The sequence below is a fragment of the Lissotriton helveticus genome, chromosome 11 (genome assembly GCF_964261635.1).
Source record: "Lissotriton helveticus chromosome 11, aLisHel1.1, whole genome shotgun sequence".
Classification (NCBI taxonomy): domain Eukaryota; kingdom Metazoa; phylum Chordata; class Amphibia; order Caudata; family Salamandridae; genus Lissotriton; species Lissotriton helveticus.
The window spans coordinates 527702695-527730018 of NC_136072.1; the positions used below are offsets into that span (position 1 = coordinate 527702695).

The 27324-nt window shown below is 44.0% G+C and overlaps 1 protein-coding gene across 2 annotated transcripts in view; it reads right to left on the reverse strand.

Annotated features, from left to right (window-relative positions):
• The window catches only part of MAK16 (MAK16 homolog), a 68494-nt gene that overhangs the window by 8101 nt on the left and 33069 nt on the right, over positions 1-27324 (reverse strand). For both annotated transcript variants that reach the window (XM_078666182.1, XM_078666181.1), the window contains 3 exons: positions 14534-14685; positions 9007-9061; positions 5934-6008 (listed from right to left, as the gene is read on the reverse strand). In XM_078666182.1, the coding sequence (XP_078522308.1) occupies positions 5934-6008; positions 9007-9061; positions 14534-14685 (282 nt within the window). The remainder of the gene's footprint in view (positions 1-5933; positions 6009-9006; positions 9062-14533; positions 14686-27324) is intronic.

Below are 27324 nucleotides of genomic sequence, written 5' to 3' on the forward strand. Positions count from 1 at the left end.
GGATAGGTAATAAAATCACCTATAATACAAAACTGATGTTATGTTGATTTGGATAGCGCGCTAACCACCATGGAGATTTTCCAGGCACTTTGCCAGTGGGTAGGCGTCTGTCCCCCTTGAAGAATTTATTAGAAGAGCCAGGTCTTCAGCTTTTTGCGAAACTCAAAAAGCAATGAGGACGCTTTGGTGTGATGTGGGAGGTTGTTCCATGCTTTGGGGGAGATGTAGGAGAAAACACAGACTCCAGCTTTTGTTCGGTGAATGAGGTTATGTGAGCTGGTGAGAGGCTGGCTGGGCAGAAGTGCCTGGCAGGTAAGTGAAAGTGGAGGCGGCTGTGAGGGCCAGTGTTGTGAAGTGTTTGTGAGTGAGGAGCTGGAACTGGGTGCGTCCTTGTATGGGGAACCAATGAAGTTCCCTGAGGTGTGAGGTATGAGGTGATGTTGGTGTTGTGAGGTGGGTCGACGAGGCGTCTAGCAAGGGAGTTATGGGTGGTTTGGAGCCTGCTCCGGAGCTTCTTGGTGATTCCAGAATGGGGCGCATTACCATAGTCAAGTCTGCTGGCGCTCAGGGCATGTGTGACCGTTTTCCTCGTATTCTTTGGTAGCCAACTAAAGATCCTATGCAGCATCTTCAAGATATAGGTGTATGTGGTCTTTGCGTTTACTTGGGGCTGTCAGGTTTTCCTCCCTAAGATCACCACTTCCGTTTTGTCTGTGTTGAGTTTGAGGCAGTTGGATTTTTTCGAGGTGCTGAAGTTCATTTTTGAGAATCAGTTGGGTGCCTTCAGCATAGAAAAGTATGTTAGTGTGGTGTAATCTGATGAGGTCTGCCAGCAGGGTCATGCAGATGTTGAATAAGGTAGGGCTGACAAGATCCTTGGGGCTCACCGCAGATGAGGAAATTGACTTCCAACAGGGAAGGTGGCAGGATGCCTTTCTGTGTTCTTTCTGTGAGGGAGGAGCAGACCCAATTGAGGGAGGGGACTTTAATACCTGTTTCAAGTAGTCTTCTGATCAGGAAGGAGTCGGAGACTGTGTCAAAAGCTGCAAAGAGATCGAGCATTGGGATTGTTGCTGTTTCTCCACAGGCGAGAATTATCCTGATGTGCCCTTTTGCGGTGACAAGGGGCGACTGTATGTGCTGTGCTTGGGCTGGAACCCCGACTGGTGCTTAGGAGTTTATGTGTGTTGAGATAGATAGCAAGTTGTTAATGGCTTTCTCCGTTACCTTGGCTAGGTATGGTAGACGGGAGAACGGGTGGTAGTTTGCTAGTTGTGTGAGGTCTGCTGAGGGTTTCTTTAGCAGTGCGTTGGCCACTGAATGTTTCCAGGTCTTCAGGAACATTGCAGTGGTGATGGGGATGTTAAGAAAGCAGGTGAGGACTTTGCTGATGGGGGGAGGGAGGTGACCCAAATGCAGATGAGGTGGGGGCAGGAGGGTCCGTCAGTGCCCTGGAGAGGATGGGCCTCATGGTATTGGCTGTTTCTTCCGTGGTACTTGTTTTCCAGGTAATCGGTGAGTTTACATGGTGGTTTTTGGGTAGGCTGGAGAGGAGGGTGAGGGTTTGGTTGAAGGCTGAAGTTGTTGTAGATGCTGAAAAACTCTGAGAGGTTCTTGCAAGGGGATAATGCTGCTCATGGTGGACACTGGAAAAGTCAAGTCTTTGATGACTAAGAAGAGTTCTTTGCAGCTATTCGAGCTGTCGTCTATACGTTCTGCTAGGGCCTTCCTCTTGGTTTCTCCGATCAGCTGGTGGTTGTGTAGCAAGGCTTCTATTGAAGTTTCTGCGTCATTTTCGTGGTGATTCGTTCTCAATCTTCTTCCAGTTGTTGGCAGAGTTTAGAAACCTGCAGTGTAACACCTAGCTTCCAGGTTCACTTCTGTGAATTGTGTTTACAGAGTGTCAGGAAGTAGGCATATTTTGTGATCCACTCGTCTGTTTGATTTAGCTATTTACGTCATCGTCGGTTAGGCTGGTTCAAGCGCAGAGTGTCCGGCCAGTTTCATTCCAAGATGCTGCTCCGGCTGCATTTAGCCAGGTTCGTGTAGGTGGGTTCTGTTTGTCGAGGGATGTGGTTTTAAATTGGATGATGGTGTGATGAGTCCAGGTTAAGAGGCATGGTTGCAATGATTTTGATACAGTTGCAGGTGGCGAAAACTGGGATGAGGGTGTGTCTGACAAAGTGTATGCGCCTGGGGCCATGTGTCATTCCAAAGTTTTCTAGGCTTCCAGGGAGTACAGTGGTGTGAGTTGGTGTTGTTTACGACTTCCAGGTGGAAGTTGAAGTCTAATAGGATGTAGTCCTTGGAGTCAATGGCGAGGGAAGCGACGAAGTCTGTAATATTGTTGGTGAAAGTAGCACATGGTCTAAGTGGTGGGGAGATTAGGGTTCCGGCCAGGGTTTACATTGCAGGGATTCGAAATGTAGGTGCTCCACGCAGGGGGTTGGTTCTCTGTGGACATGAAGCATTTGATAGATTCCTTGAATTACTCTTCCTGGCTTCTACTGGCAGTCCTGTCGTGGGACCTTGTATCATGCTGGGATGGGCATGGCAATGTCAGCCAGGCTTTAATAAGGAACAGGATGTCTGGGGTGTAACAATCTAGGACGTCCCAGATTTCCATGGAGTGTTTGCTGAGTGAGCAGGCATTGAGGAGCATGCATTATAGTTTGTCTTTGGGTGCGGGAGGTGTAATGTGTGTAGTTTTTCTGAAAATGTGACGCCTGGAAATTAAGAAAGAAAATTATTTTTTAATGAGAGGATAGGGTAAATACTTCCATTTTTTCTGGTCAATTGCAATATTCTAGGGCCCTTTTCCTCACATTATACACACTTTGTACCTGTACTCTGCCACCTACAACCTGGAAAGTCATAGTCAAAGAGCTCCTTATGATTTCTGGGCACACAGTTTCTCTCTTTGATGGCTTTAGTTGGAACAGCTTACTTTAATTTCTTTGACAGGAATAGAGTTGTACTGAGGAGCATCATTTACTGTCATAGTTATAGGTGGGAATCCTCAACAACACCTGAAAGGGGTAAGGAACTCTATGAAGGCAAATTCTCCCCATCAATGATGGTTATCTAAGCCACAAATGTGAGAACCCAAATTCTACATAAAAGCTTTCCCTAATCAAGAAAGCCCCAAAACAGTTCTCTATTTCACTATACGTTCAATATTTTCTACCCAGAACAGAAAAAAAGCTGATGATTATTTTGGGTCGAGGTGAAAAGACAAGTTCCGGTAATTGTCATACAAGGGGTTCAGTTACAGATATGCCTTTGAATAACGTACAATGCTTTTGTTTTACTTATAAACTACAAATCTAATAGGATGTCAAACCAAAGATCAAAATCCGCTGAAAAAAACATTATTCTGGAGCTCATGGGCATCGAAAGGCATCCATTTCTTAAAACAATTGGGCGCACCATTAGTGCCTCGATCCTTTAGAGAACTCTAGCAAAAATATAACCTACTAGACATACACTTTTATGATTTTCTTAAGTTCAAAGTCAGCTTGCCCAAGATAAGTTACCGCAACAAAGATCCCTCCATCATTAAGGCAATAATACTTTCCCTCAACAAGTTGGGTCACCAAATTCTCCAAGCTTTACCACCTTTTAAAACCAAAATCCACATCCATCATAGGGGCAGTCATAAAGAAATGGGATAGCCATGGCTCCATCCTCTCTGATTACTGGCAGCTAATTTGGATATCAGTCGTATCCCACAAGCTCTTCCTCTTTCTCTCCCAAACAAAGTACTGGCTCCAACTTAGGACATTCTAGACACCTGCTTGGCTCCATAAAATGGCTCTTAGAGAAGACCCAACAGGTTAAAACGGTAATGAAGTTAACGGGGACCTCTACCACCTACTCTTAGTTTTTGACTTTATCCACACTCTTTGTGGGATCAGACTCCCCAAATCTATTCACAGAATGATAGACATCTAGTGAACATACTACAAACTTTGGCTTGTAAGTCAGTATTGGCCAACTGGAAGAACAAGGCTGCTGTACTTGGCTGAATTGGATTACCTACCTAAGACGGGCAGATAATATCACTCTCCAGAACTTCCCCAGGAAAAACACAAATTAACGTCTGGGACAGCGACTCTGCCACAACAAAACCTCCATAATCATAGACTGTCCCCTTACTCGGATGGGAGTTCGCGCTCAGACATGGACAGTAGGTCACACCCCCCACCCAAAAATAATTATGCATTCTAACTGTGTGCCAAATATGTTGGCTAAACTTTGTATGAATATGGATTCATTATGCTGTACTGTCACTAGTGATATGTGCCATACTCCCTAGCACAACTATCTATCGGCTTGGCTAATAAAATAGCATACTGTTCTTGGGCGGTAAAAGACCCTCAGTGAACTGCTCTTTAATTTCTTTACTTTTCCCTTATTGTGTCTTGAAAGCTGTGATTTGGATACTGCTCTTTCATTTTTGTGAGTTATTTTCTGTTTGTATTAAGATAAGTCATCACCTGATCCAGCTTACGTAGCTTGCTTATTATGCTTTAAACCGTGCTATTATAGGGGACTGTTTAAAATCAACTCTGCATACATGAATGCCATGGCTGCTATACATACAGCGTTTTTGTCAAGACCTGGGGCATCCATACTACTTTAATAACCCCGAAACTCTAGTAGAAATTGGAATGAAAGATCTAAAATCTGAATGCATCACATAATTGGAGTACATAAGGTTGTATACACAACTGTTAAAGCCCACTGTTCTTAGAAATCAGCATATCTTAACGAATTATGATATGCAGCCATACTTGAAAGTTGTGCCCAACTCAAGGCACAGATTTGTCCGGACACGTTTTAGATTGGATATTTTTCACCAGATGATTAGTTTCCTTGAACCCAATGACTGGTCTCCAAATTTAGGCAATTGTCCCGGTGAAAAAACGATGATACAGATCACAATGCACGTTGTACTCTTCTGCACATTTTATAAAAAGTGGAGGAAATGCTATATCTTAAGAATTTTAAAGCCATTACAGTTCACTCAATGCCGTCCGGTGTATCTTCTTCTACAAACATTACCCACCATTGATATCTTTTGTAGATTGTCATGCTTTTTATGGGGTGCTTTTTTATGCCAGAAAAAACATCTCGAAAGATGATGCAAGCAACTTTGTATGATAAGTGATCAAATGATACACGTCTTTATTAATCCATTATCTTATATGATATATACTATAAAATTGGGATTTTAGTAAAAACAAAAAATATATATATAATTATTTACTATGAATCACAAAAGAGATTTGAATAAGAATGTATGGCGGACCAAGACTTGAGGTTTTTACATTCTTCCATTTTCTCTTCTTATATGTGAAATGAAAAAAAATTGTTTTTATATTTATTTTTGTAAATGAAGAGGGATCTTTATAGCGTACTTTTATGTACTTTTTTGGTGCGCTTTTTATGGTTAATTTATTTAGATCGAATAAAGTTGGTACTTCACTTGCTTATTATGTACCCTGCTATACTATCATATCATTATCTCCTTTGTTCTGATTTTATAAAACCCAATGAAAACTTTTTGAAATAAAAAAAAACCTGCAAATCTGTAACCATTAACCCATGCTGGGTTTCCTAAACATGTGAAACAATTACAAGTGGGTTTGTGTTGTGAGATGTAATGGGTCACCCAGAGGGGCCACATCAATAAACTAGGCTATAGTCAATCAAATGAGCAATATTACAACACTGTGAAACATTTTAACTGCCACCGGAAAAATGGGTCACCTTTGCACTAGAAGCACAATTATACTGCAAGGTCTGACAGAACAACCTACATATTACATTAATATCTGGTCGTACAGTTGATAACATGCAAAACCATCAACCCCATATCTTTGGGAATAGTTGCCAAATAAGTCTAATGCTCTAGAGTGTGTCCTTACCGCTCCTTGTTTCAGCCGCTCTAGCAGTTCCTTTTCAATCGCATTGTCCACTTGAGCTGCCACCAACGCCTTTTCCTGGTTAGAAAAAAATATAAAGTACATTAAAGCAAATCAAGAAAACTACCACCTTGCTCCATTACTAAGCAAATGCCTGTTGTTGCACAAATTAGAACACACATCACTGAAATAATTTTGTGACAGTATTTTTGCAGAAAAGTTAGTTCACAGAAATTGACAAAATAAAAATGATTTCTCGAAAAATCTCTGAATTACTTTTAACTGAAAAAATAAGACCGAAAAGGAAATTAAAGGCTACTCGAAAAACTAGATTTTCCATTTATTGTTAATGAAATTAATAAAATGGCAATAAGGCAGTGAGTGAAACTTGCTCAACCTCTTTTCCTCCCTTTTCTCCGCCACCTACTCAGACAGGTGACCCAACAGATATTCCCTTGTAGTTGAAGTAAAACAATGCATTATTTTTCAATCGGACAACTAAACAGAAAAAATAATCAACGATGAGGGGGCAAGACATTTATTTGACTCCATCATGGTCCCTAACATGCCATCACTCACAAATAACACCTGTCCCCAACATCTTATTTGTGCATACCTATTTGTAAGACTGCAACACGTTTTCAAACTTTTCTGAAAAAACTTCAACATTTGAAATTCTGCAGGTTCCATTATTCACAACTTCATACATTTTTTTACATGGGCTTAAAACTATGCAACTATGTCAGAAAACATGACCGCCCTCAAGACCGCACCCGCCAATACCACCAGATGATCCGCACCACCAAAAGGACATTGTTCAAATAGCGGCTGGACAACAACTCCCACAACAGCAAGGAACTCTTCAACATCGTCAAAGAGCTCTCCAACCCCAGCGCCAGCAACAACGACATCACTCCATCGCAAGACCTGTGCAACTCCTTTGCCGCGTTCTTCCACCGCAAGATCGCAGATATACACGACAGCTTCGACCCCCAGACTCCGCCACAAACCACCAAACCAACGACCCCCATCACCAGCATCAACGCATGGACCCCCATCAGCATTGAAGACACCACCCGCGTCATGAACACCATCCACTCCGGCTCCCCTTCCGACCCATGCCCTCATCATATCTTCAACAAAGCAGACCCCATCATCGCACCCCACCTCCAGAACGTCATTAACAGCTCCCTCACGTCAGCCACCTTCCCTGGAAGCTGGAAACACGCAGAAATCAACGCCCTCCTGAAGAAACCAACAGCAGACCCCAAAGACCTCAAGAACTTCCACCCCATCTCTCTCCTCCCCTTTCCGGCTAAAGTCATCGAGAAGACTGTCAACAAACAACTGACTGCATTGCTCGAAGAAAACCACTCGCTCGATCCATCCCAGTCCGGCTTTCGAGCCAACCACAGCACAGAGACTGCCCTCATTGCAGTCACCGATGACATCAGGTCCCTGATGGACAACGGAGAGACAGCTGCTCTCATCCTCCTCGACCTCTCCGCAGCCTTCGACACCGTCTGCCACAGCACCCTAATAACCCGACTCCACAACACTGGGATCCAAGCAAAGGCCCTGGCCTGGATCACATCGTTCCTCTCTGACAGAACCCAGAGAGTACGCCTCCCTCCCTTCAGCTCCGAGGCCACCAAGATCATCTGCGGCGTACCCCAGGGCTCGTCACTCAGCCCAACCCTCTTCAATAGCTACATGAGCCCCCTCGCCACCATCGCACGCAAACACAACATCAACATCATCTCCTACGCCGATGACACCCAGCTGATACTCTCCCTCACCAAAGACCTTCTCACCACCAAAGCCAACTTCCAAGACGGAATGAAAGATGTCGCAGAATGGATGAAGCACAGCCGTCTGAAACTCAACTCGGACAAGACGGAGGTCCTCATCCTCGGACAATCCCCATCCGCCTGGGACGACTCCTGGTGGCCCACGACGCTGGGCACCGCACCGACACCCACGGACCACGCAATCTGGGATTCATCCTGGACTCCTCCCTCACGATGACCAAGCAAGTCAACGCAGTCTCGTCCTCGTGTTTCAACACCCTACGCATGCTCCGAAAGATCTTCCGGTGGATCCCCACCGAAACCAGAAAAACGGTCACCCAGGCCCTCGTCGCCAGCCGACTGGACTACGGGAACGCCCTATACGCAGGAACCACAGCCAAACTCCAGAAACGCCTCCAGCGCATACAGAACGCCTCCGCATGACTCATCCTCAACATCCCTCGCCACAGCCACGTTTACGCCCACCTGAGAGACCTGCACTGGCTCCCAGTCAGCAAGAGGATCACGTTCAGGCGCCTCACCTACGCACACAAAGCACTCCACGACATGGGCCCCGAATACCTCAACAACCGACTCTCGTTCTACACACCCACCCGTTACCTCCGCTCCACCAACCTCGGACTCGCCACCGTCCCACGGATTCGCAGAACCACCACCGGTGGAAGATCGTTCTCCTACCTGGCAGCAAGGACATGGAACTCCCTCCCCGCACACCTACGACTGACCCAGGACCATCTCACCTTTAGGAAACACCTCAAGACCTGGTTATTCGAGCAGTAGCGTCTCCCCCCCCCCCACCCTTCAGCGCCTTGGGACCCTCACGGGTGAGTAGCGCGCTCTACAAATGTCCGATTGATTGATTGATTGCAAGAACACAGTCATGTGTCCACTGCGAAGACAATATGAGAAACAGCATACATGAAAAAGATGACTGATATTACCTAAAGACCTGGTGGGCAACCTAACACAATGACTGAACAATGATTCTAATGTGAAATGGGCATGATAACTTGTATGCCACAATAACACCACAGGTTAAATACAAATTAAATTAAAAAAATTGCATTTAGATGGTAACTTCAAGAAATGGTGATTGTCTGACAAATGCATATAAGTATAGAAACAATTTGTAGTTATGGAATATGTTCATGAGAACTTTGTCTAAGTAGGAGTCCTGTTCAATATTGTTAAACAAAAAATGAAAAACTTGAACAGGAAATCAGGAAAAGAAATTGCAAGAATCACGGTAAAGAAAATCAAATAACCTCTCGTCTTTTTTCTCTCCTCTCCACCTTTCTGCTTAAAGGAACAAGTTTTCTCCTAGAAAGGAAATTAAAAAAAAAGGATTAGTGCCTAACGTAGGCAGACATAGACAACACACATATATATCATGATTCAAAGCGTCTTGATTTTCCACTGTTGGGCACCATATTTGACACCAAGACGCCTGACCACTACTGACAGAAATGTGAGTTTAGTAAAATGTAACTGCACCCAAGTGATAAAAAAACTGAGTTTGTAAACCTCTATTTGTGAGACATTGAAACATGAAAGCACAGAAGAATGATTTTTATTGCAATTTTTCATTGCTGCTGTGGTTTAGCTAAAGAGAGCATACGTTTTGAGAAATGTCCACCTTAGTTAAAAATAGTTCTTATAAATACTAAATTACAGTGCTCACACTCTACACAACTGTTCAAAAAAAATAATAAGTTAAAACAAATGATTTAGGAGGTGCGCACTGGCACCTCCTTAACTATTAGCAAATACAAGGTTGGAGCTATGGAAAGAAGAATTTTAGAGCACAGCTTTGTAACGTAAAAAGAACCAATCCCACGTTAAAGGATTGGAGTAAAATTATGCAAATAACGTCGGTACACAAGAATTCAGAAAAGGCAAACGTTTACTTTTCATACTATTTGTTCACTTAATATTCGAGCTAAGGAACAATTATAGAAATAAGTGAGTAGGCGGGGGGGCACAAGATTTGTCTCATCGCTGCCACCATTAACGCGCACTATACTCCTATTTCAACATCTGTTTATTGAGTTTTTAGTTAAGTTGCACCTGCATACATGTTACATATAACCTTTGCACAATTTTACAGGAATTTAACAGTCTTGTTTCACAACAAACAATTACGATAAGCATGTTTTCAAATTTTTCCAATTGTCCATACAATGCACTACTACAGCAAGGTTGTCGATGACTATCCAGATTCCGTCAGCCTTTACATTTGATGAGATCTCCAGATAGACAATTGTGAAACAGATTTAAACATAAATAACAAAAACGTCTGAGCATACTAGTACAATTTCGTTCCACCTCATGATATATGGTGTCTATGGTTTTCAGTCCCCCCCTTAGGTTTACACGACACTATAGTAAGAAAGCAGGTGTTGTGTGTGACATTACATATATAGTTCACTGCTGTCGGGCTTTTTCAATTGATTTATTTCTGAGAGGGGTGGAATGCAACTCATTTGCAGTAAGTGGGACATGTGTTGCCAATGTGTTATTTTCTTTTGCGATTGGGTATTGCGCGCATACACCTATTTCTCTCGTTTATATTCCTTTCATCCAGATGATCAACGATATGCAGTGTTGCTATCTCCTGTGTAAACCAAAACGGTCAAACTCAGACGTTTTCCAGTCGTATACAGATTCCTTCCCCTTAATACGAGTGGAACCCTGCTTGAAATGTGGCCCTCCCAGCAGTAAACTGTCTTGTTTGAATCCTAGTACAGAATGGATAAGGTAGCCTTTTTTGCTAAAAAAAACAAAAGTGTATATTTGTGTTGTTAGGTGAGTATTGTTGAAACGCGGAGTGAACCTAAACTTAATACTAGCCCATGTGCGGATAAAAAGGCGTAGAGTCGTGCAAAAGATGTGGCGGCAGGTGAAGAAAAAAGAAAAAGAATACTGTACCCAGAGAATCAGAGGTATCTGCTTTACAGAAGACAATCAACCTATCAGAAGTTTAAAGGGTTTTCAATAAGTGGATTTGCTAGCACTGTTCGACAAGGAATACTTGTCATCCAGCAACAGATAGGGAGAAGATCAGATTATGGCTCTCATAGGCTCTGCATTCTACCAGGAAATTGCCACATTTAAAGCAGCCAAGTGCCACAGTGTCTGTCTGGTATGTCTGGGACAATTCCGACAACCTTGCCTGTTGAGGAATTGAATTTTTTTTTCCTTTGTGCCCAAGGACCTCAAAAATGCAAGCAAAACACATTTTTAGCTAGTCTGGAATGAGAAATTCTCTCCTTCTCCTACCCATTTGATTCCTTACGCAAGCTAGTGAGAATGAAATTGGGAGATTTTAGGGGTGTGCAAAATTCTTTAACTTAATCAAATTGTGGGAAAAATGAAACTTCTGTGAAACTATGAAATTGGCAAAATTATAAACAAAAAGAGATAACCAATTCCTCAGAAAAAAACCGTAATGAGCACTTTGTAGACTATCTTTCAGCAAAATGTGGCTGATATCCTTAGTGTTTTGTCACTTAATATAGGGGAAGATTATATTAAAAACGAATAAATAAGATTAAACGTTTGCAAATAATTTACTTCAAAAACAGTTTTTAGGTTGGGCCTGGTTGCAAAGACATTGTCATCTTACCAAATCTTACCACATGCTTAACCCCTTAAGTGCTGCTGTCGGCCGTTGGACGTTGCAAGCACTACCTTCGTAGTGCTGCGCACGTCCAACGGCCGACGCGGCCCCGCCCGTTTTTGAGGAAGTGCCGCACTGCCGCGAAATTGCGGCCAACGGGTTAAAGCCCACCCACTGCTTAACATTCGTGGGCATTCTTGTTACTCACTGCTTGCTTATTAGATGGCTTGGCCTTGTTCATCTTGGATCTGTTTTACAGCTGACTTCCCCATGGGAATGTTGCTTTCTCTCTCTGATCTATGTGCTTCTCTTCCACCACACATTCTCTAATCCATGTGCTTCTCTCCCAAGCTCCACATTGATCTGCACCCTCGTGTGCTTCTCTGCCCCTTCCACTCCATGTTTCTCTCTCACCAGTTTGCTTCTTCATGTTCTGTGTTGCTTTACTTATGTTGCTCCCCCACACTCACTTTTGCGACAAACAAAAAACAAAGCACTACGTAAAAAAAAAGTACCCATCCATTTCAGATTGGTTATTAGAAAGAAAACAAGTATGGACACAGCCAATAGGTCTCGCCTTTGCAAGAGGTTCTATCTTTGTTTTCTCTCTTGTACAGTAGTTTTGTGGATAGTAAGTGTAGATTGTTTGTCAACAAAATAGTTTTTAATGTTACCGATCTCTAAAGGACCATAATCACTACGCACTGACAATATTACACAATAAAAAAAGAATGTCACACTTTAAGTTAATTGACCAACTTGGCTACCCATTACTGATGCTTAAATACCATGAAAAGAAAATGTAGCTATGAATAACTCTACATCCATACAGTTAAGCTTTTTTAAACGTTTCACTGAGTTATACACTCTATCCAGAAAGCACACAGAACTTGGAGGGCCGGGCAGGCAGCTAGAAGGCACATCGGAGTCAGCCGCAAAGAGATTTGTGTGACGAGCACACAGACAATTAATAAAGGTCATCCGAGATAGCACATGGATTGCAAGAGGGGTCAAAACAACTGTGGTCCCACTAAATAAACTGTTTTCAAGAGGTGTTGGGAGTGAGAATAAAAATTGTATGGAATGTTTCTGCCCAAGGATTTCAGCACAGAGGTGGGAGATACACTTTAGTCGAAGTGTTTTCAAACTTTTATTGGTTGCTATGGTTACGGCAGCGTGCATACAATCAGGATACGTGAGAGATTAGTGCAACAGTCAAGGCGCAGGTCTGTCTTTAGTTTAGAGCGCAGTTTGTGGCACAGGCAGTCTACAGTTCTAGGGTCTGGTTGACCTATAGCCCATAACTAGACTAATTAATTTACTTGCACATTTTTAAAGTGCTTTTCATGTGGAAAGATCTACCACTATCCCAGTAATCACTGATCCGTAAAGACCATTAATTTCGATTGCACTTGACGATTCATCACTAACTAGGGTGTGGAGCAAGTGGGATGCCTTGGTTGTCGCGTCTAGAAAGCAGAACAACATTTTTTTGGGTATTGTTACTGGGTTTTTTCTTTACCTATCGCAATGCAAGCTGTTCCCTTTTGGAGGACACAGGTTTCTACCCAGAACAATCACACACCATTGAACTCTGCTGCTGCACCAAGATGGCCAACACTGCTCTGAAATGCATAATAGGAATGCATTATAATTGTGCGTTCCAAAGGAGTGGCAACCAACTTATATGCTGATCTTGAGGGGAGAGGATGTAGTGTAAGGGCTAGAGTTTCCAACCGTGCCGCTAAAGCGGTCCTAGTCTTGTGGGAGGCCCAAGAGGCTCAACATTCTGCGTTTCTAGGTAAATCAATTAATCGCTCCATGCTTGTGAAAGTGTCCATGTGTTTAATGCAACAGGTGCTCTTGTAAAGCCCTTCGATACCTTCAGGTAGAGTTTACGCTATGTAAAATAGCACATAAGTTACAAAAACGCCACCAACACGGGAAAGCCTCGCTAAACAAATAAAGCACACTTAATTAAAAAGAAAGCTTAGAACGTATCTCCCACAAGCTTTAGTAACAACACGACATAAGAAAACGGAACCTTCCTAAACATGGGCACTCTACAACGGAAAAAAGTGCACATACTCAAAGATAAATACACTAAAGTTGAAGGATACAAGTATTACACCAATGCTCCATGAGAGGGAGCAAGACATGAGAAGAAGGGACATATAACAAAGATGATCCACCTGGGAGAAAGCCTTTTCGAACAACTGTCTAATAAAAAAATCAAAAGCAGTGGGCGGGCTGAAAGCCCACAGAGTGAACACATCATGTCTCTAAGAGAGGGAGCATGCTCTGCCTAGGCGAGACCCCAAAAAAGGGCAAGTATCATTTTGTATTTAATTATTTTTATTTATAAAGTTTTATATAGCGCAAACTTGATCCCGAAGGAAATCAGCGCACTTTACAATTTGAGGCAAAGGTAACAAATCAGAACACTAGTCTAACATGGGGAATCTAATGGGCATTGAATCAACTAGTACAAACATAACAGCTCAATATAACCTGAGTGCACGAGTAGGAATGGGCTATGCGATGGAGCATAGAGAGATAAGGGGAGTACATACAATAATCATATACAGGAATAATAACCAGTACCCAAAACAATAATCGAAACAAGAGTCAAATGGGGAATCTAAAGTCATCGCAGATGGCGATGAGGGCAGATTTTGTGCCTCTTCCTGGGCGGAATCCCGTTTGGAAGTCTGAAAGTATGGCATTACCTTCAATGAATTGCGACATCTGGGTGAATGCTGCTCTTTCTGTCAGCATGGTAAGTATGGTAAATGTATCGCAGTAGCAGGCAAGTGCTGGGTCCTGGGATGTGACTTTTATTCTTGCTGGGGGCACTCATATGTGAAAGGTGCGCTCGCTTACAAAGTGGTGCAGCAGTCACATCGTAGCACCTTTTCCCCCCATTTAGCAATGCTGCACAGCGTCATTAAACCTTTGCCAAAGCCAACAGGTCCCAAATGCAAGACCAATTATCTTTGACAATGCCTGTTTTTATATGAAACATTACCCTAAGTAAACCGTTCAAAACTTTGCAAAAAGCACTCCGTTCAAGCTACAGAATAAACATTTTTCCCCATGTCCCAGAAGAAGCTCTAAAGAGGAAAACATTAATGGTTAGGAAAAACACACATGGGGAGCTTGAAGTCACTCACTGTCGTTTGAGGGTAAGTTTACGGATGCGGATTAGATACTGGGTTATCTTCGTGAACCGTTGTTTGCACTTGTGCCGAATAAATCGCGGCCAGTATATGAGGTTTTCGTCTATCTGTTCCAGGGCCTTTTCATAGTTCTTGCTGAGTCGAACCTGAGGGTGAAGGCAAAACAATGATGTAATTAAATTGGCTAGGCATTGACATTTGAAGGTCCAAGCAACTCCACCCTTGATGTTTCACTGGCTAATGCCACTGAAAATCTGTAGAGCTGGTTCAAAGTAAGTAATACGTTTCACAGGTGACCCCCATAGATACCTTTCTACGGCACCTGGCCAGCTAAGAGAAATTCCGGGTTTCCTACAGGTTATCCCATTTCTACATAGCATCATAAACACCTATTTCTAAAAGATGCAAGCAATAAAGCAATATTACCTTTTTAGTCTTGAGGACCACATGTTTCCAATAACAAGCGTACTCTTTAGGATGTGATGGGAATGAGGAACCAAGCAAAAGGGAGATTCCCCCAACTGAAAACCATTCCTCTTTCCAAGCAGTTATCTACACTAAACTAAAGAAAACTCCAAACAAACCATCCCTCATAACATTCCAATACTTCACTCCAAGAAAGACAGAATGTACAGTGCACTTTTCTCCCAACAAATCTCACACACACACTCACCAAAATAACCAGGAACAGGGCAGAACCTGTGGTATCAAACACCGCCATTACCGTTGTCACATCACAACCATCACTCTCAATTCATCTACTAGACTACTCCCATTGTTATCTATCCATTAACTGGTATTCTTCTAAGAAACTGCTCCAAACAAACATTAAAAAAATCTTATGCTCCTCCACAGCCAAATCATTAATCTGCCATTATGACTTTTCGACTTTCTGCCTAAAATCCACACTGCTATTGACCAATCTGACAGCACTAAGTAATGCTATTCATTTCTTCTGAACAGACAATCTTCACACTTTACAACCCACAGATAACTCAACTCCAATAACCAACACATAAAAGTTACTCCTGCAAAACGCCTTGCTTATAAACCCCGTGTTCGTAACTGACATACTTCCAACTTTTTTCTTCAAGATTGCCTTTTCGCTCATTTGGCTTATCACGATCCACCTTGTCGTTCTGTCCTCTGAAAGACTGGCCGGTAGCTTCTATCCTCTTTAAAATCCAACTGTTTATGGCAGAGCCACCGTTCTATGAAATAGCTTCCATCGGGCTACAAAATACAGGTGGCCCTCTTCAGGTGGTAAGTGATGGAAGACAGGAACCTAATTGTTATAGGGAGCGGGTCTTTCTTGGGGAGAAGCCATGATATCACCGACACAGGCGGCTTGAGGCTGCTAGCTTAAACTACAAAAAGGAAATGAAACTTAAATGAGAAGAAATGAAGAGATATTATTCTAGCAGTGATGACCCACAATCCGAAATCATCGGAGGCGACAAGGGGTTAAGAGTGTAATTAGAGGACATGGACAAGGAAGCTGTAATCTGACGCATGTTGGGGCTCTTCCTGAGCAATGTTTTGAAAGAGTGACAAGCCCAGGGTGTGAATGCACTGCTCCAAGCTGGGCTGAGCTCTTGCACAAATGTTCATAATGGTTGGGAAATGTAAGCCGTATATGTAAAAAGATAACACAGTGGATAATAAGAAAGCGAAATTGAAAGCAATACAAGAGCATTCAAGTTGCAGGACGAGGGGTAAACAGATTCTTGAGAAAGGCGGCACGAAGCAGAGCCCCCAACTTGTTTATTATGTGTGAAGCTTCACAAATGTTGCCAAAAAAAATGAGACTCATCAAGAACTATAGTTGTTGGCATGGAAACTGCACTGATCCTGAAGAGTAGTTACATATTTGTAATTCAGCAGTGTTGCAATAGGAGCAGTGGCATGGGCTCCACATCTTCACCAAACGAATGCCTTTGAGACAAAAAGGAAGATTTACTTCTTCAAGACATAACAAGCATACCATTAAAGAATGAATGGTGAAAATGTCACAGACGTACAGAGAGTGGGAGGCTGTACAGGGAGAAACATGCAAACCTTCCATATCCGGTATGAAATCACTGATAACATAAGTGAATAAGGCAATCACAGAAAAGACTAAAAGGCTGGCAATAAATATGATAGTGATGTGGCAAGAGCTGGATAAAATTAAGAACAGCGTCAAAGAAGCAGAATGCAGGATATCAGCAATCAAAGGTAATGCAGGAGCATATTCTGCACAGCTTGTTGAAATGCGATCCACAGTTGAAGGTAGGAAGAGAAGGTTGCAGAGTTAGAGAATAGGTCAAGGAGGAATAAAGTGTGAATCTTGGGTCAGCCAGAAGGAATGGATATCAGCCTGTAAAATAATTTTGGGAGAACTACTGCTAGAGCTAATACCAGAACTAGATGGTACCCAGGAAATACAAATACAACAGTGCACAGCACACTAGGGCACATGTTTTTCGTATGGGCTCGGAAAGACACTCACTGATAGCATATATATACGGGAGGCGGAAATACTGTTGATGGAGAGAAGGCGAAGAGCTAAGGAGATCAGTATGTTAGAAATAGGAAAGAAAAAGAAAGGAAGAAGCTAGAGGGAGGCTTAGAGATCATGATTAAAGATTGTAGACAGATCTAGCATAAGAACAAGGTGATAAATTCAGGCACCAATTAGACTGGTGGTAAATAGGAAACAAGCACTGAAAATGCAATAGGTCTCACCTTAGATTAAGTTAAAGCCATTTGCTTTGCTAATGGTATTGTATAGCAAAGCAAATGGCTTTAACTTAATGACAGGCGAGAGCTATTGCATTTGTAATGCTTGTTCAGTCTTGTCTGTGTAAAACCTTCCTTCTATTGAAGTGGTTTTGCAGTGACTTGGCTGTCATGCCACTAAAGGTAATCGAAACCCCCTTTAGTTAAGGAAGCAATGTATAGACTTCATAGTTATCAGCTCAGCGACTAGGATTCTTATAAGTGACATCATCAGGTTCTCATAAATGCTAAAAATGAGACCATATGTGAAGACTCTTCTCCTCTTCTTCCAAACACATTGTTCTGGCATGATTAAATTACTGAGTAAAATAAAGACAGTTCCCCTCAAAAACCATGCCAAGACAGCACCTGCAGCTTTAAGCTGTTCCATGCCATTCGCTGCCAATGAGCCAACAAGAAAACAACCCCCAAGCTCTATAAATGCAAATACTGCGTTTAAAATATGCTCTATGCAAACTCTACTGACTGATTCATCATGGTCCAAATACACTACAAACACATATGTACTGTGCAAAAAAAGAAAACAGGGCCCAAACAAACATATCTAGTCAATAAATCAACACCAGACAATAAACTGACACTGAACCGCAAACATTGAACACATGAACGCTTAGAACATCTTCTCACAGGTAGTCAACCATTCATAACTGATCACTAACTTTCCTTCCATGGGACTTGACCCTAACCTGATCAACTGAGCCACTTCTGACACAACACCCAATATACTCTTTGTATGTATTATGAAGTGCTGAAGCAGCACTAGAGAAAAACAAATACAAGAAGCTGCCATTCTCTGATGCCACTGTAGGTCGGGATATGCACTGAATTCAATGTAGTAGTATGTATATTCAACAAAATCTTCAATATTTAAATGTCTTGTAAAAAAGAAAGAGCATTTATAGTGCCTTCGATCAGGATCCAATATGGGTCTTAGGACACATGCATGCCAGATTTTAATTTAACTACTATTAATCTACGTGGAATTCTTTGATATAGTCCTATCCTGAGCTGAATTAATCTCTCTACAAAAGCACAGCTATCCAACAAGCTCATACTGAAAGGTTTAATTATTTTTATAGAATCTCAAAACCTCCACTCCATTTAATTATTCGAGAGCCAAGCTAACGATTTCCTAAACAGGTAGACTGCGATTCTCTGAATCTCGTCAGATGGGATTGAGAAATAGCGCTGCTCCAGCACCGCCCTGGAAGCTGAGATCTGCATGTTTGCATACCACCCAGGCTCCAGGTCAATGCTTTACGGAACGCAATCAAAAGGGAAACCTTACACATTCACAAATAAACACAATACTAACAATTGACTGGAACCTGAACTGTGCTAGGCCACCAGTCGAAGCGACTATGAGCACTTTTGGTTACAGAAATATTCATTCATTGCAATGGGAATATTGATCAAATTCAGTATCAGGATACAGTGTCGCTACACTGGAGCTGTGATGTGCAATAGCAGATAACATACATGCAAGGTATGCCCAAGTTTAGCCCGGGGAAGGAGGAAGGGGCAGAAAATGATATTAAGCACTAGGAGGGCACAGTGTTAAAATGACATCCCGTGAATCCCATTTGCAGAGGATTTAATGCTTGATTATAATGCCTAATCCATGTGGAGTGGGTAACAAGCGGCCACCATACTGCATTCCACACAGACGTAAATATAAACAGGGCGCGCACCTGCTAGAACAGCTTACATGCATGCACATACAACATGCAGCCCCCGAACATGGGCAACGCAGCCGAGCTCGTGCCACATACATGTGGCTTCGTCACCACAGCCTGCAAGCAGTGTATTCTCCCCATTGGCCTTGTACTGCAGCCTTCTCCCGACAGGTCCGCCTATCACATCAATACCCGGGTACAGAACGACACAAGATGTCTCCTGTGTTATTAAAAGCCTCGCTGAGGGGTATAAAAAGCACCGACCTGCCTGGAACACCACTGTGCTCTTCCTGTAGCCAGCCGGAAAGTGGAGGCCGCGCAGCAGCCCGTTCGCGGTCAGACGGATACACATGTTGGATAAGGAGAAATCAGGGGACCATAACATGTCTCCGCAGCACCAGGGACGGGGTTCAAGCAGAAGACGGCCCCCGCAGACCGTGGCAACGCATGATGATCCCTCTCTCGACAGTGCATACATTGAAATTGCTGACATATAGAAACATGCAACCATCTGTTCAATTGTGTCTGCTAGGTCTAGTCTTATGTAGTAAAATCCCTCCGGCAATGTTTTAAATGGTACTATTTGGGTCTAGTATTGGCTAAGAAGAAATTTGCAATGAAATGTAACAAGCATGTAGACCTGACTATAAAGGCCTTGTAAATGGAGCTTGTTTAAATGGATGAATGAAACATATTATTATTATTATTATTATTGGATTTTATAAAGCGCGTAGTCACCCGTAAGTATCCCAGCGCTAAGATCCATACATCTGAGGGTCACTGGGGCGAAGGGGAAGTCAGATCAGGGGAAAAGGTGCGTTTTCAGCCGCTTCCTGAATCGGAGATAATCTGGTTCCGTTCTAAGGTCGCGGGGTAGTGAGTTCCAAAGGCGGGCAGTGTTGACAGAGAAGCGCCATCCACCCATACGCACCTTCTTAACTCTGGGGATGGTGATAAGGTATTCCTGATCGGATCGGAGGGATCTAGGGGCTTTGTAGGGCCTGATAAACTTTCTTAAGATAGGGGGGCCTTTGTCTTGTAGAAGTCTGTGAGACAGAGTGCCTTGAACTTCACTCGCTCTCTCACTGGAAGCCCCTGGAGGAGCTTAAGGGCTGGTTTGGCCGAAGCTCTGGCCGGAGTATTGGTAAGGATCCGAGCCGCGGCATTCTGGATCCTTTGTAATTTGCCCAGGGTTGCCTCCGGAGCGCCTAGGTAGATGGTGTAACTGTAATCCAACCTTGATAAAATAAGGCCTTGGATTAACAGTTTCTGGGAGGCAGGAGGAAGTAATGGCAGAATCTTCCTGATCGATTTAGGGAGCCCAAAGCAAGTCCCCGCGATTTGTTTGGCTTGCGTCTTGAAAGACAGATCTTTTTCGAGCTAAATACCCAGGCTTTTAATCTCAGACTTAGGAGCAGGGAGTTCACCCAGGCAGAGGGGCCAGATGTTCTGTGAGAGGGAAAGCCCCTTCTGTCCAAGGAGGAGAATATCTGTCTTTGAGCCATTAAGCTTCAAAGATGAGCTATTCATCCATCCTTGTATTTGTGTCAGACAGTTGTATAAATCCGCTGGTTCTTGATTTGGGTGAGATAAGGACACTACTAATTGAGTATCATCAGCATAGCTGACGATACTCACTCCGAACGGGTTGACGACCTCCTCCAATGGGGACATGTAGACATTAAATAATGTCGGGCTCAGGGAGGAACCCTGAGGCACGCCACATTGGAGGGGGATTTCGGGGGAGCGTGTGTCATTCTCCCAGACCTGAAAGGAGCGTTGGCCAAGGAAGGAAGTGAGCCAGGTCAGCGCAGTGCCCTCCAGACCGATATTCCTAAATCGATGGATTAGGAGCCGATGGTTAACGGTGTCGAAGGCCGCACTGAGGTCCAGGAGGATCACTGCCACTGATCCCCCCGCGTCCAGAAGTGCTCTGGCCTCCTCCACCGCTGCGAGAAGGGCGATGTCAGTGCCCTGCCCTGGGCGGAATCCGGTCTGCGAGCTTCTCAGCAGATTGTTGGTTTCCAGATACTGCGAAAGTTTTTTTGTTCACAAGCTTTTCAGCAATTTTACTGGTTCCGGGGAGTAGGGAGATTGGCCTGTAGTTGGCCAAATCCGAGGGGTCCAGGGAGGGTTTTTCAGTAGCGCCTTGATGACAGCCGCCTTCCAGCTGGAGGGGACAATTCCCTGTAGCAGTGAGGCATTAATGAGATGGGTAAGGGGAGGGACGATGGTAGGGGCTACTTTCTTAAGGATGCGTAGCGGAACAGGGTCCCTAGGTGATCCGCTTTTGATGGTGTCTAGCGTGGTTGCGACCTCTTCGGTAGTTACTGATCCCCAGGAAATTAAACGGGGAGAGGTGGGAATCGTATTAATACCTTCTTCCTCGCTAAAATTAGTAGGTGGAATGGAGGCAAGGATTTTCTGAGTCTTCTCCTCGAAGAAGTTGGCCAGTTTAAGGCATTTTTCTTCATCTGCTTTGGGGGTCTGGCGGAGTTCTTGGTCTGGAGTCTGGGGCTTTAAGAAGTTCTTTTAAGATGATAAAAGATTCCTTGCTAGAGCAAGAGGAGTTTTCTATCCTTTCCTGGAAAAATATACTTTTTGTATTGCGAAGAGCGATCTTGTAATTTTTTAAGGAGGTATGATAGGCATCCTTCTTAACACTCGACTTATCCTTCCTCCAGGAGCGCTCCGTTCTTTTACATTCCTTCCGTAAAAGATTGAGCTCCGGAGTGTACCAAGGGGCAGGGCTCACTCTTTTGATACGCTTGAGGGTGGTAGTTTTGGGGAGAAGTTTGTCCAATGAAGAGGTAAGCCAGGAGTTGAACTGTATATCAGCGTTCACTGGGTCTGAGGTAGGGGAGGGGTGAGAGTCCCTGAGGATAGTGGTCCATTAGTCTGGCACGAGTTTGTGCCAGCGCCGTTCGGTGACCCGGATTTTAGTCTGTTGGGTAGGTGAGATGAGGAAATACCAAAAGATGGGAATTAAGAAGTGGTCTGTCCAGGGTAGGGGCAGGGGGGAGCTAGTGGTAATGTCCGTGATGTTGGTAAAGACAGGGTCCAGGAGGTGCCCCTTGTCGTGGGTGGGTCCTACATTAACTAACCTAATATCAAAAGACGTGAGGTCAAGCAGGAGTTCAGACGCAGTTAGATCTGTGGGGTCCGATAGGTGAAGATTGAGGTCACCCACTAGAAGGAAGTTGGGAGAGGAGGTTGCTATCTGTGAAACCGTGTCGACAAGAGCACTGAGGAATTTCCCTGGAGTTCCCGGCGGGCGGTAAATCAACAGCCCCGAGAGGGAGTGTGCAGGGGATATTTGAAGAGCAAAGTGGCAGCTCTCACAGTCTTCAATATTGGCATTACTGGTTCTACACGCGAGATGTTCTCTGTGGATTATCGCAAGACCACCCCCTCTGCCAAGGGGTCTGTGCAGGGTTTGGATTATGTAGCCTGGGGGTAGGGCGTTGACAATATCAGCATCTGACCAAGCAGTAAGCCAAGTTTCTGTAAGAAACAAAACGTCCAGACCATGGTCCTGAATCAGCAGGTTGGTTTCATGAGCATGCTTAGGGAGGGACCGGCAGTTAAGAAGGCCCATCTGTAGTCCAGAATTACCTGCGGTGATGGAGTCTGGGTTACAGAGTTCACAATTAATGTAGGGTTTACCTTCTACATGGATGTAGCTACACTCCGGATTTTTTCCCGGGTGGAGGGCCAGGAGCATGTCACTCGTATAGACCAGTCGGTCTTCTGATGAAACGGGCAGAGTTACTGGGCCTGGGTCCGGCTGGGCCCGGACGGGCCCAGACAGGCTTGCCTTGGGCGCGCCTCCTGCGCCCGTCCGCTGCGCGTACGTGGAATGCACATCTTATATAGGCGGAGTGTGGTAAATAAATAATTAATTACCGGTACTATTTTTCTATGCATTAACTGAAAAGGATAGCTCAATAAATAAGAGGCAGAATCCGTGGTATCTGAGTCGTATGGGCTTTAATCAGATGGCTCGAGCCAATGGACCATCGGGTTCCATCACCTGCAAAAGCTCAGGAAGGGACAGACACAAGGGAAAAAAAAAGCCTAATGTCATATTAACATCATACAGTATATATAGTAAAACTGTATAATTGCATTGCATACAGTAGGCGTAACAAGTGACAAACGAAAGATAAGAACATATGGGCGTAGAAAGAAGGCGTGCACAGGGCGTGCACGGAAACATGTGATGTAAACGTCACAGAAGTGTCATAAATGGGTGGATACATAGAGGGGGCTACCTGGGCAGCTGGAACCTTTAACCTACTGGTGCGCGCAAACGGGCCATGACGTGTAACTGGGGAGAGCTGGGGGCTCTGACTTCTGGCACTAGAAGAGGAGACTAAAGTCTGGGATGTCAGGACGACATGTACCTATAGCATATCTGGTATCTCGTGTTTGGAGTACATGTGGCTTGAATCTAAAAGTCATCAGGGCAAAGGCTACTTGACACTAGGCTGGTGCATGCATATATTCTACATGTATTGCGTGTGCTATGAATCTTCTATGGATACTAATTCAGTAATTCTCTTGCATGGAGACAGAAAGACTAGACTATAGATGAAGAAGTTTATGCGGTTCGTTAGCTTAGGAATGTGAAGCCGGGGAGCTGAACTGATAACTGTAAGCATAACATATTCTTGGCAGACAGGCAGGCAGGCCAGGCTGGGCACCGCGCTGCTTGGCAGAAAGTAAGTGAAAGGTCAGGGATGCGGGAGGGGCTGCATCGCTCCTCGGAGTGGTTTCAGGAGACTTGAGCTTGAATCTGGTGTCCGGGCCCTGTAAGGCCTAGAAACAGGGACAACTCGATGATTTATCGTGCACAATGTAAAGACGTTGGCAACATAGGCCTAATACTCGTTGCTTTCACGAGGACTGGATAACTGGCATACTAACGTTGGACACAACTATAATTGCGTCTTTATTCGGTCAAGGGGGAACATATGCATATCGATCATGCACACATAACATATAATGGGGAACACGTAGGGACACATGACAGGGCAAAATTCAATTTTCCTCATTCCCTCCTTGTTCCCTACGTTTCCTTCAGGAAACATCAATATTCATGAGACCATCTATCTGTTCATAGAGCATCATTTGCTCGTCTCTTATCTTCTTGGAATGGGACTCAGGACTTGGAATACAAGAGGTAGCGCACAAGCCGCAAATCGCAGGGCCACATTGTAAACATAGACAACAACTGAATATGATCATTACTACTATTCCCAGGAATGACAATACTTTCCATCCCCAGGCAGATATTACACTCCAGAGCCAACCGGACCATGTCCAGGTGCCTGGATTCTGGTGTAACTGATGGGCTATTTTGTGAAGTCTGGTTATAGCTGAATAAACAGACGGTGCGTTATTAGGAATGAAAATGCAACAACTATATCCGATGACTCTACAAGCTCCGCCCCTATCGGCCAGTATGACGTCAAGAACAAGGCGGTTCTGAAGAACGACAAATCTCATAGCAGATTGTTCTTCTGTTAAGTTACCTAGAGCGGAAGTAGTCTCATTCACTACTGCTTCAAGGGTTCTGGTTAACCTACGTATTAGCTTACTATTCTGGACAGGTCCTATGAAGAAAAAGAAACCTTTATTGAAGTCTGTATACTGTTCTAATGCAGTTTCAGTTTGATCGACAATTGGGGACTCGATCTCCCTTCTATGTCTGACGTGTACTAGATGTGTATTTCTGTGATAATCGGATGGGGCTAGAAAAACTGGTGGCAGTAGGAAGGAAATGTAACATGTTCCATCCCAATCTAGGGGCAGACGTACATATGCGGTCTGACCACATACAAAATACGAATGACGTGAGGCTTTGAAAGTAGACTTCCCACTGTCACTATACTCGACCACAGTAGTACAATCACTATGTCCTAGATGTACTGAACCATTCTTTCGGACACATAATTCGCCTTTCACTGGTAGGACCATGAAATTCGAGGAATAATTACCTAGATCATATACTTCATTTTCTAGATCTAACCCTGTTCTATGGGAAAGACCTTCCTTGTCTGTGAAACATGTTCTATTCAGAAGGGACTTATCGTCTGAGGATGATGTTATCGTAAACCATGCTCCACACGAACCATTGTGTGAAAACGGATAGGGAAAGAGTGGCAGAACTCCCTTCGGTGTCTGGAAAGGGGGGGAGTCGACCACACACCCAACAATTAGTGGCATTGCTAGTCTGGTGCGAATAGTGTAACATTCGTATAAAAGTATTGTTGCGCATGGCAAGTCGGTAGGATAACTCGTGAGGGGGTAGTTCACTAAAAGTGTGCTCTACTGTATCATTAGAGGAAAGATGTACATGTGAATCAATAGGAGGAAAAAATACATGTAAAACATAACTTATGCATGTAATCGTAAGACTCAGAAATAACAAACAATAAAGTAATAACGCATCTGCTGCGCAAATTCTTACAGTAACGTATTTTCTTGGAGTTTCGTCTAACTCTCTCACTATGGGGGTCTATCTCATACATGTCAGGAACCTGTCTAACCGCTTCACCCGAGAGGGACTTAGACAATTAAACTGTCTGACTTGCTAGACCGTAATTTGTTTTTATACTCCTGCTGCGGAGTTTTCTCTAACAGGGGGAGTTTAGAGTCAGTATCGGGGCAGTCCTTGAGAAAAGTCTTTGGACGGAGTCCATGAAAACGCTTGATATGGCTGGAGTGTAGCCACCCCTTGCGGCCCTCCAGTTTCACGGCGGTCCTTGTGGTCATCAGAACAAGTTTCGTCTCTTTCCAGCGGGGCTCCAGCGGACTTGAACGATCAAAGTTCCTTACAAGTACGAGGTCGCCTGGTATGACCTCGTGCGGTTTCACTTGGGTGTTGTCTGGAAAGGCAGCCGCGACCTGTGAACGACAAGAGAGTAGTGCAGACATCAAGGAAGCTAGGTAATCTGTCAGCATATTACTGTCAACATCGGTAATTTTACGTGGCATAGGTGTACCCCACATGTTCGGGGGACGACCGAATACAACCACAAAAGGTGACAGACCTGAACGGGAGTGAGCGACCATTCTCATGTAAAAAAGGGCGACTGGCAGAGCTATCATCCAATCTACGCCTTTCTCTGCGCAAACCTTTGCAATGCGGATTTTCAGAGTCTGATTATGTCTCTCGACGAGGCCAGCTGCCTCGGGGTGTCGTACACAGTGGAACTTCCACTGGTACCCTAACAGAAGAGATACTTGTTTCATGAGTTCGGATGAGAATGGCTGGCCGTTGTCTGAATACACGACCCTGGGCAAACCATAGCGGGGGAAAAACTCACGAACCAACTGCCTGGCAGTGGTCGCAGCAGTGTAATCTGGGACTGGATATGCTTCTGTCCATCTGGACAAAGCGCATACTACTACGAGGACATACTTGAAACCTCGACATCGATCCATCTGAATATAATCCATCTGGAGGACTTCAAAAGGGTGGTCAGGAGGATGGAATCCACCTTGTTCCACCGGAACACCTTTACCTGGATTGAACTGACAACATATCATGCAGGTACGCACTTTCTGCTTTGCTGCTGCTCGTAAATGCTTGTTAAACCAAAGGTTCTGGATGCTGTCTAACATGGCTTTTTCTCCTAAATGTGCTGGACTATGTGCGGTGTTAATAATGACTTGAACCATAGAGTCGGGGAGAAACCATGTGGCTTTTCCCTTCGTCAACCATCCTTGATCTGTCTGGACCCCTCCTTGTTCAGACCATTTCTTGATTTCATCTGGAGTAGCATGTGACTGTATGTCTAGTACGTCTTGTGTAGGGTCCTTCACTGTCATACAAGTCGTCTGATCTGGAACATCTGTCTTTGTCGTGTTAACTGGAATGTCTGGAGTCTGAGCTGTAAGCTTGGCTGTTCGGTCTGCTAGATCATTACCTTAGGAAATGGTGTCAGTGGCTTTCGTATGTGCTTTGCACTTCATAATGGCAATGGCTTTCGGTGAATGTATTGCTTCTAACAGAGCTTGAATGAGGGGACCATGCTGAATCTTGACTCCATGAGAGGTCATGAAACCTCTTTCTTGCCAGAGTACTCCAAAGTCGTGAACGACTCCGAATGCATAACGTGAATCTGTATATATGTTTACTTTCAGGTTCTTAGCTAGTATGCAGGCTTGGGTCAGAGCAATGAGCTCTGCTGCTTGAGCAGACAGGGTGTCAATACGATGTGTTTCTATAACTTCAGTTTCAGTAGTCACTGCATACGCGGCTACTAGTTCTCCTGTACTTGTTCTCATACATGAACCATCCACATAAAGTGTCAGGTC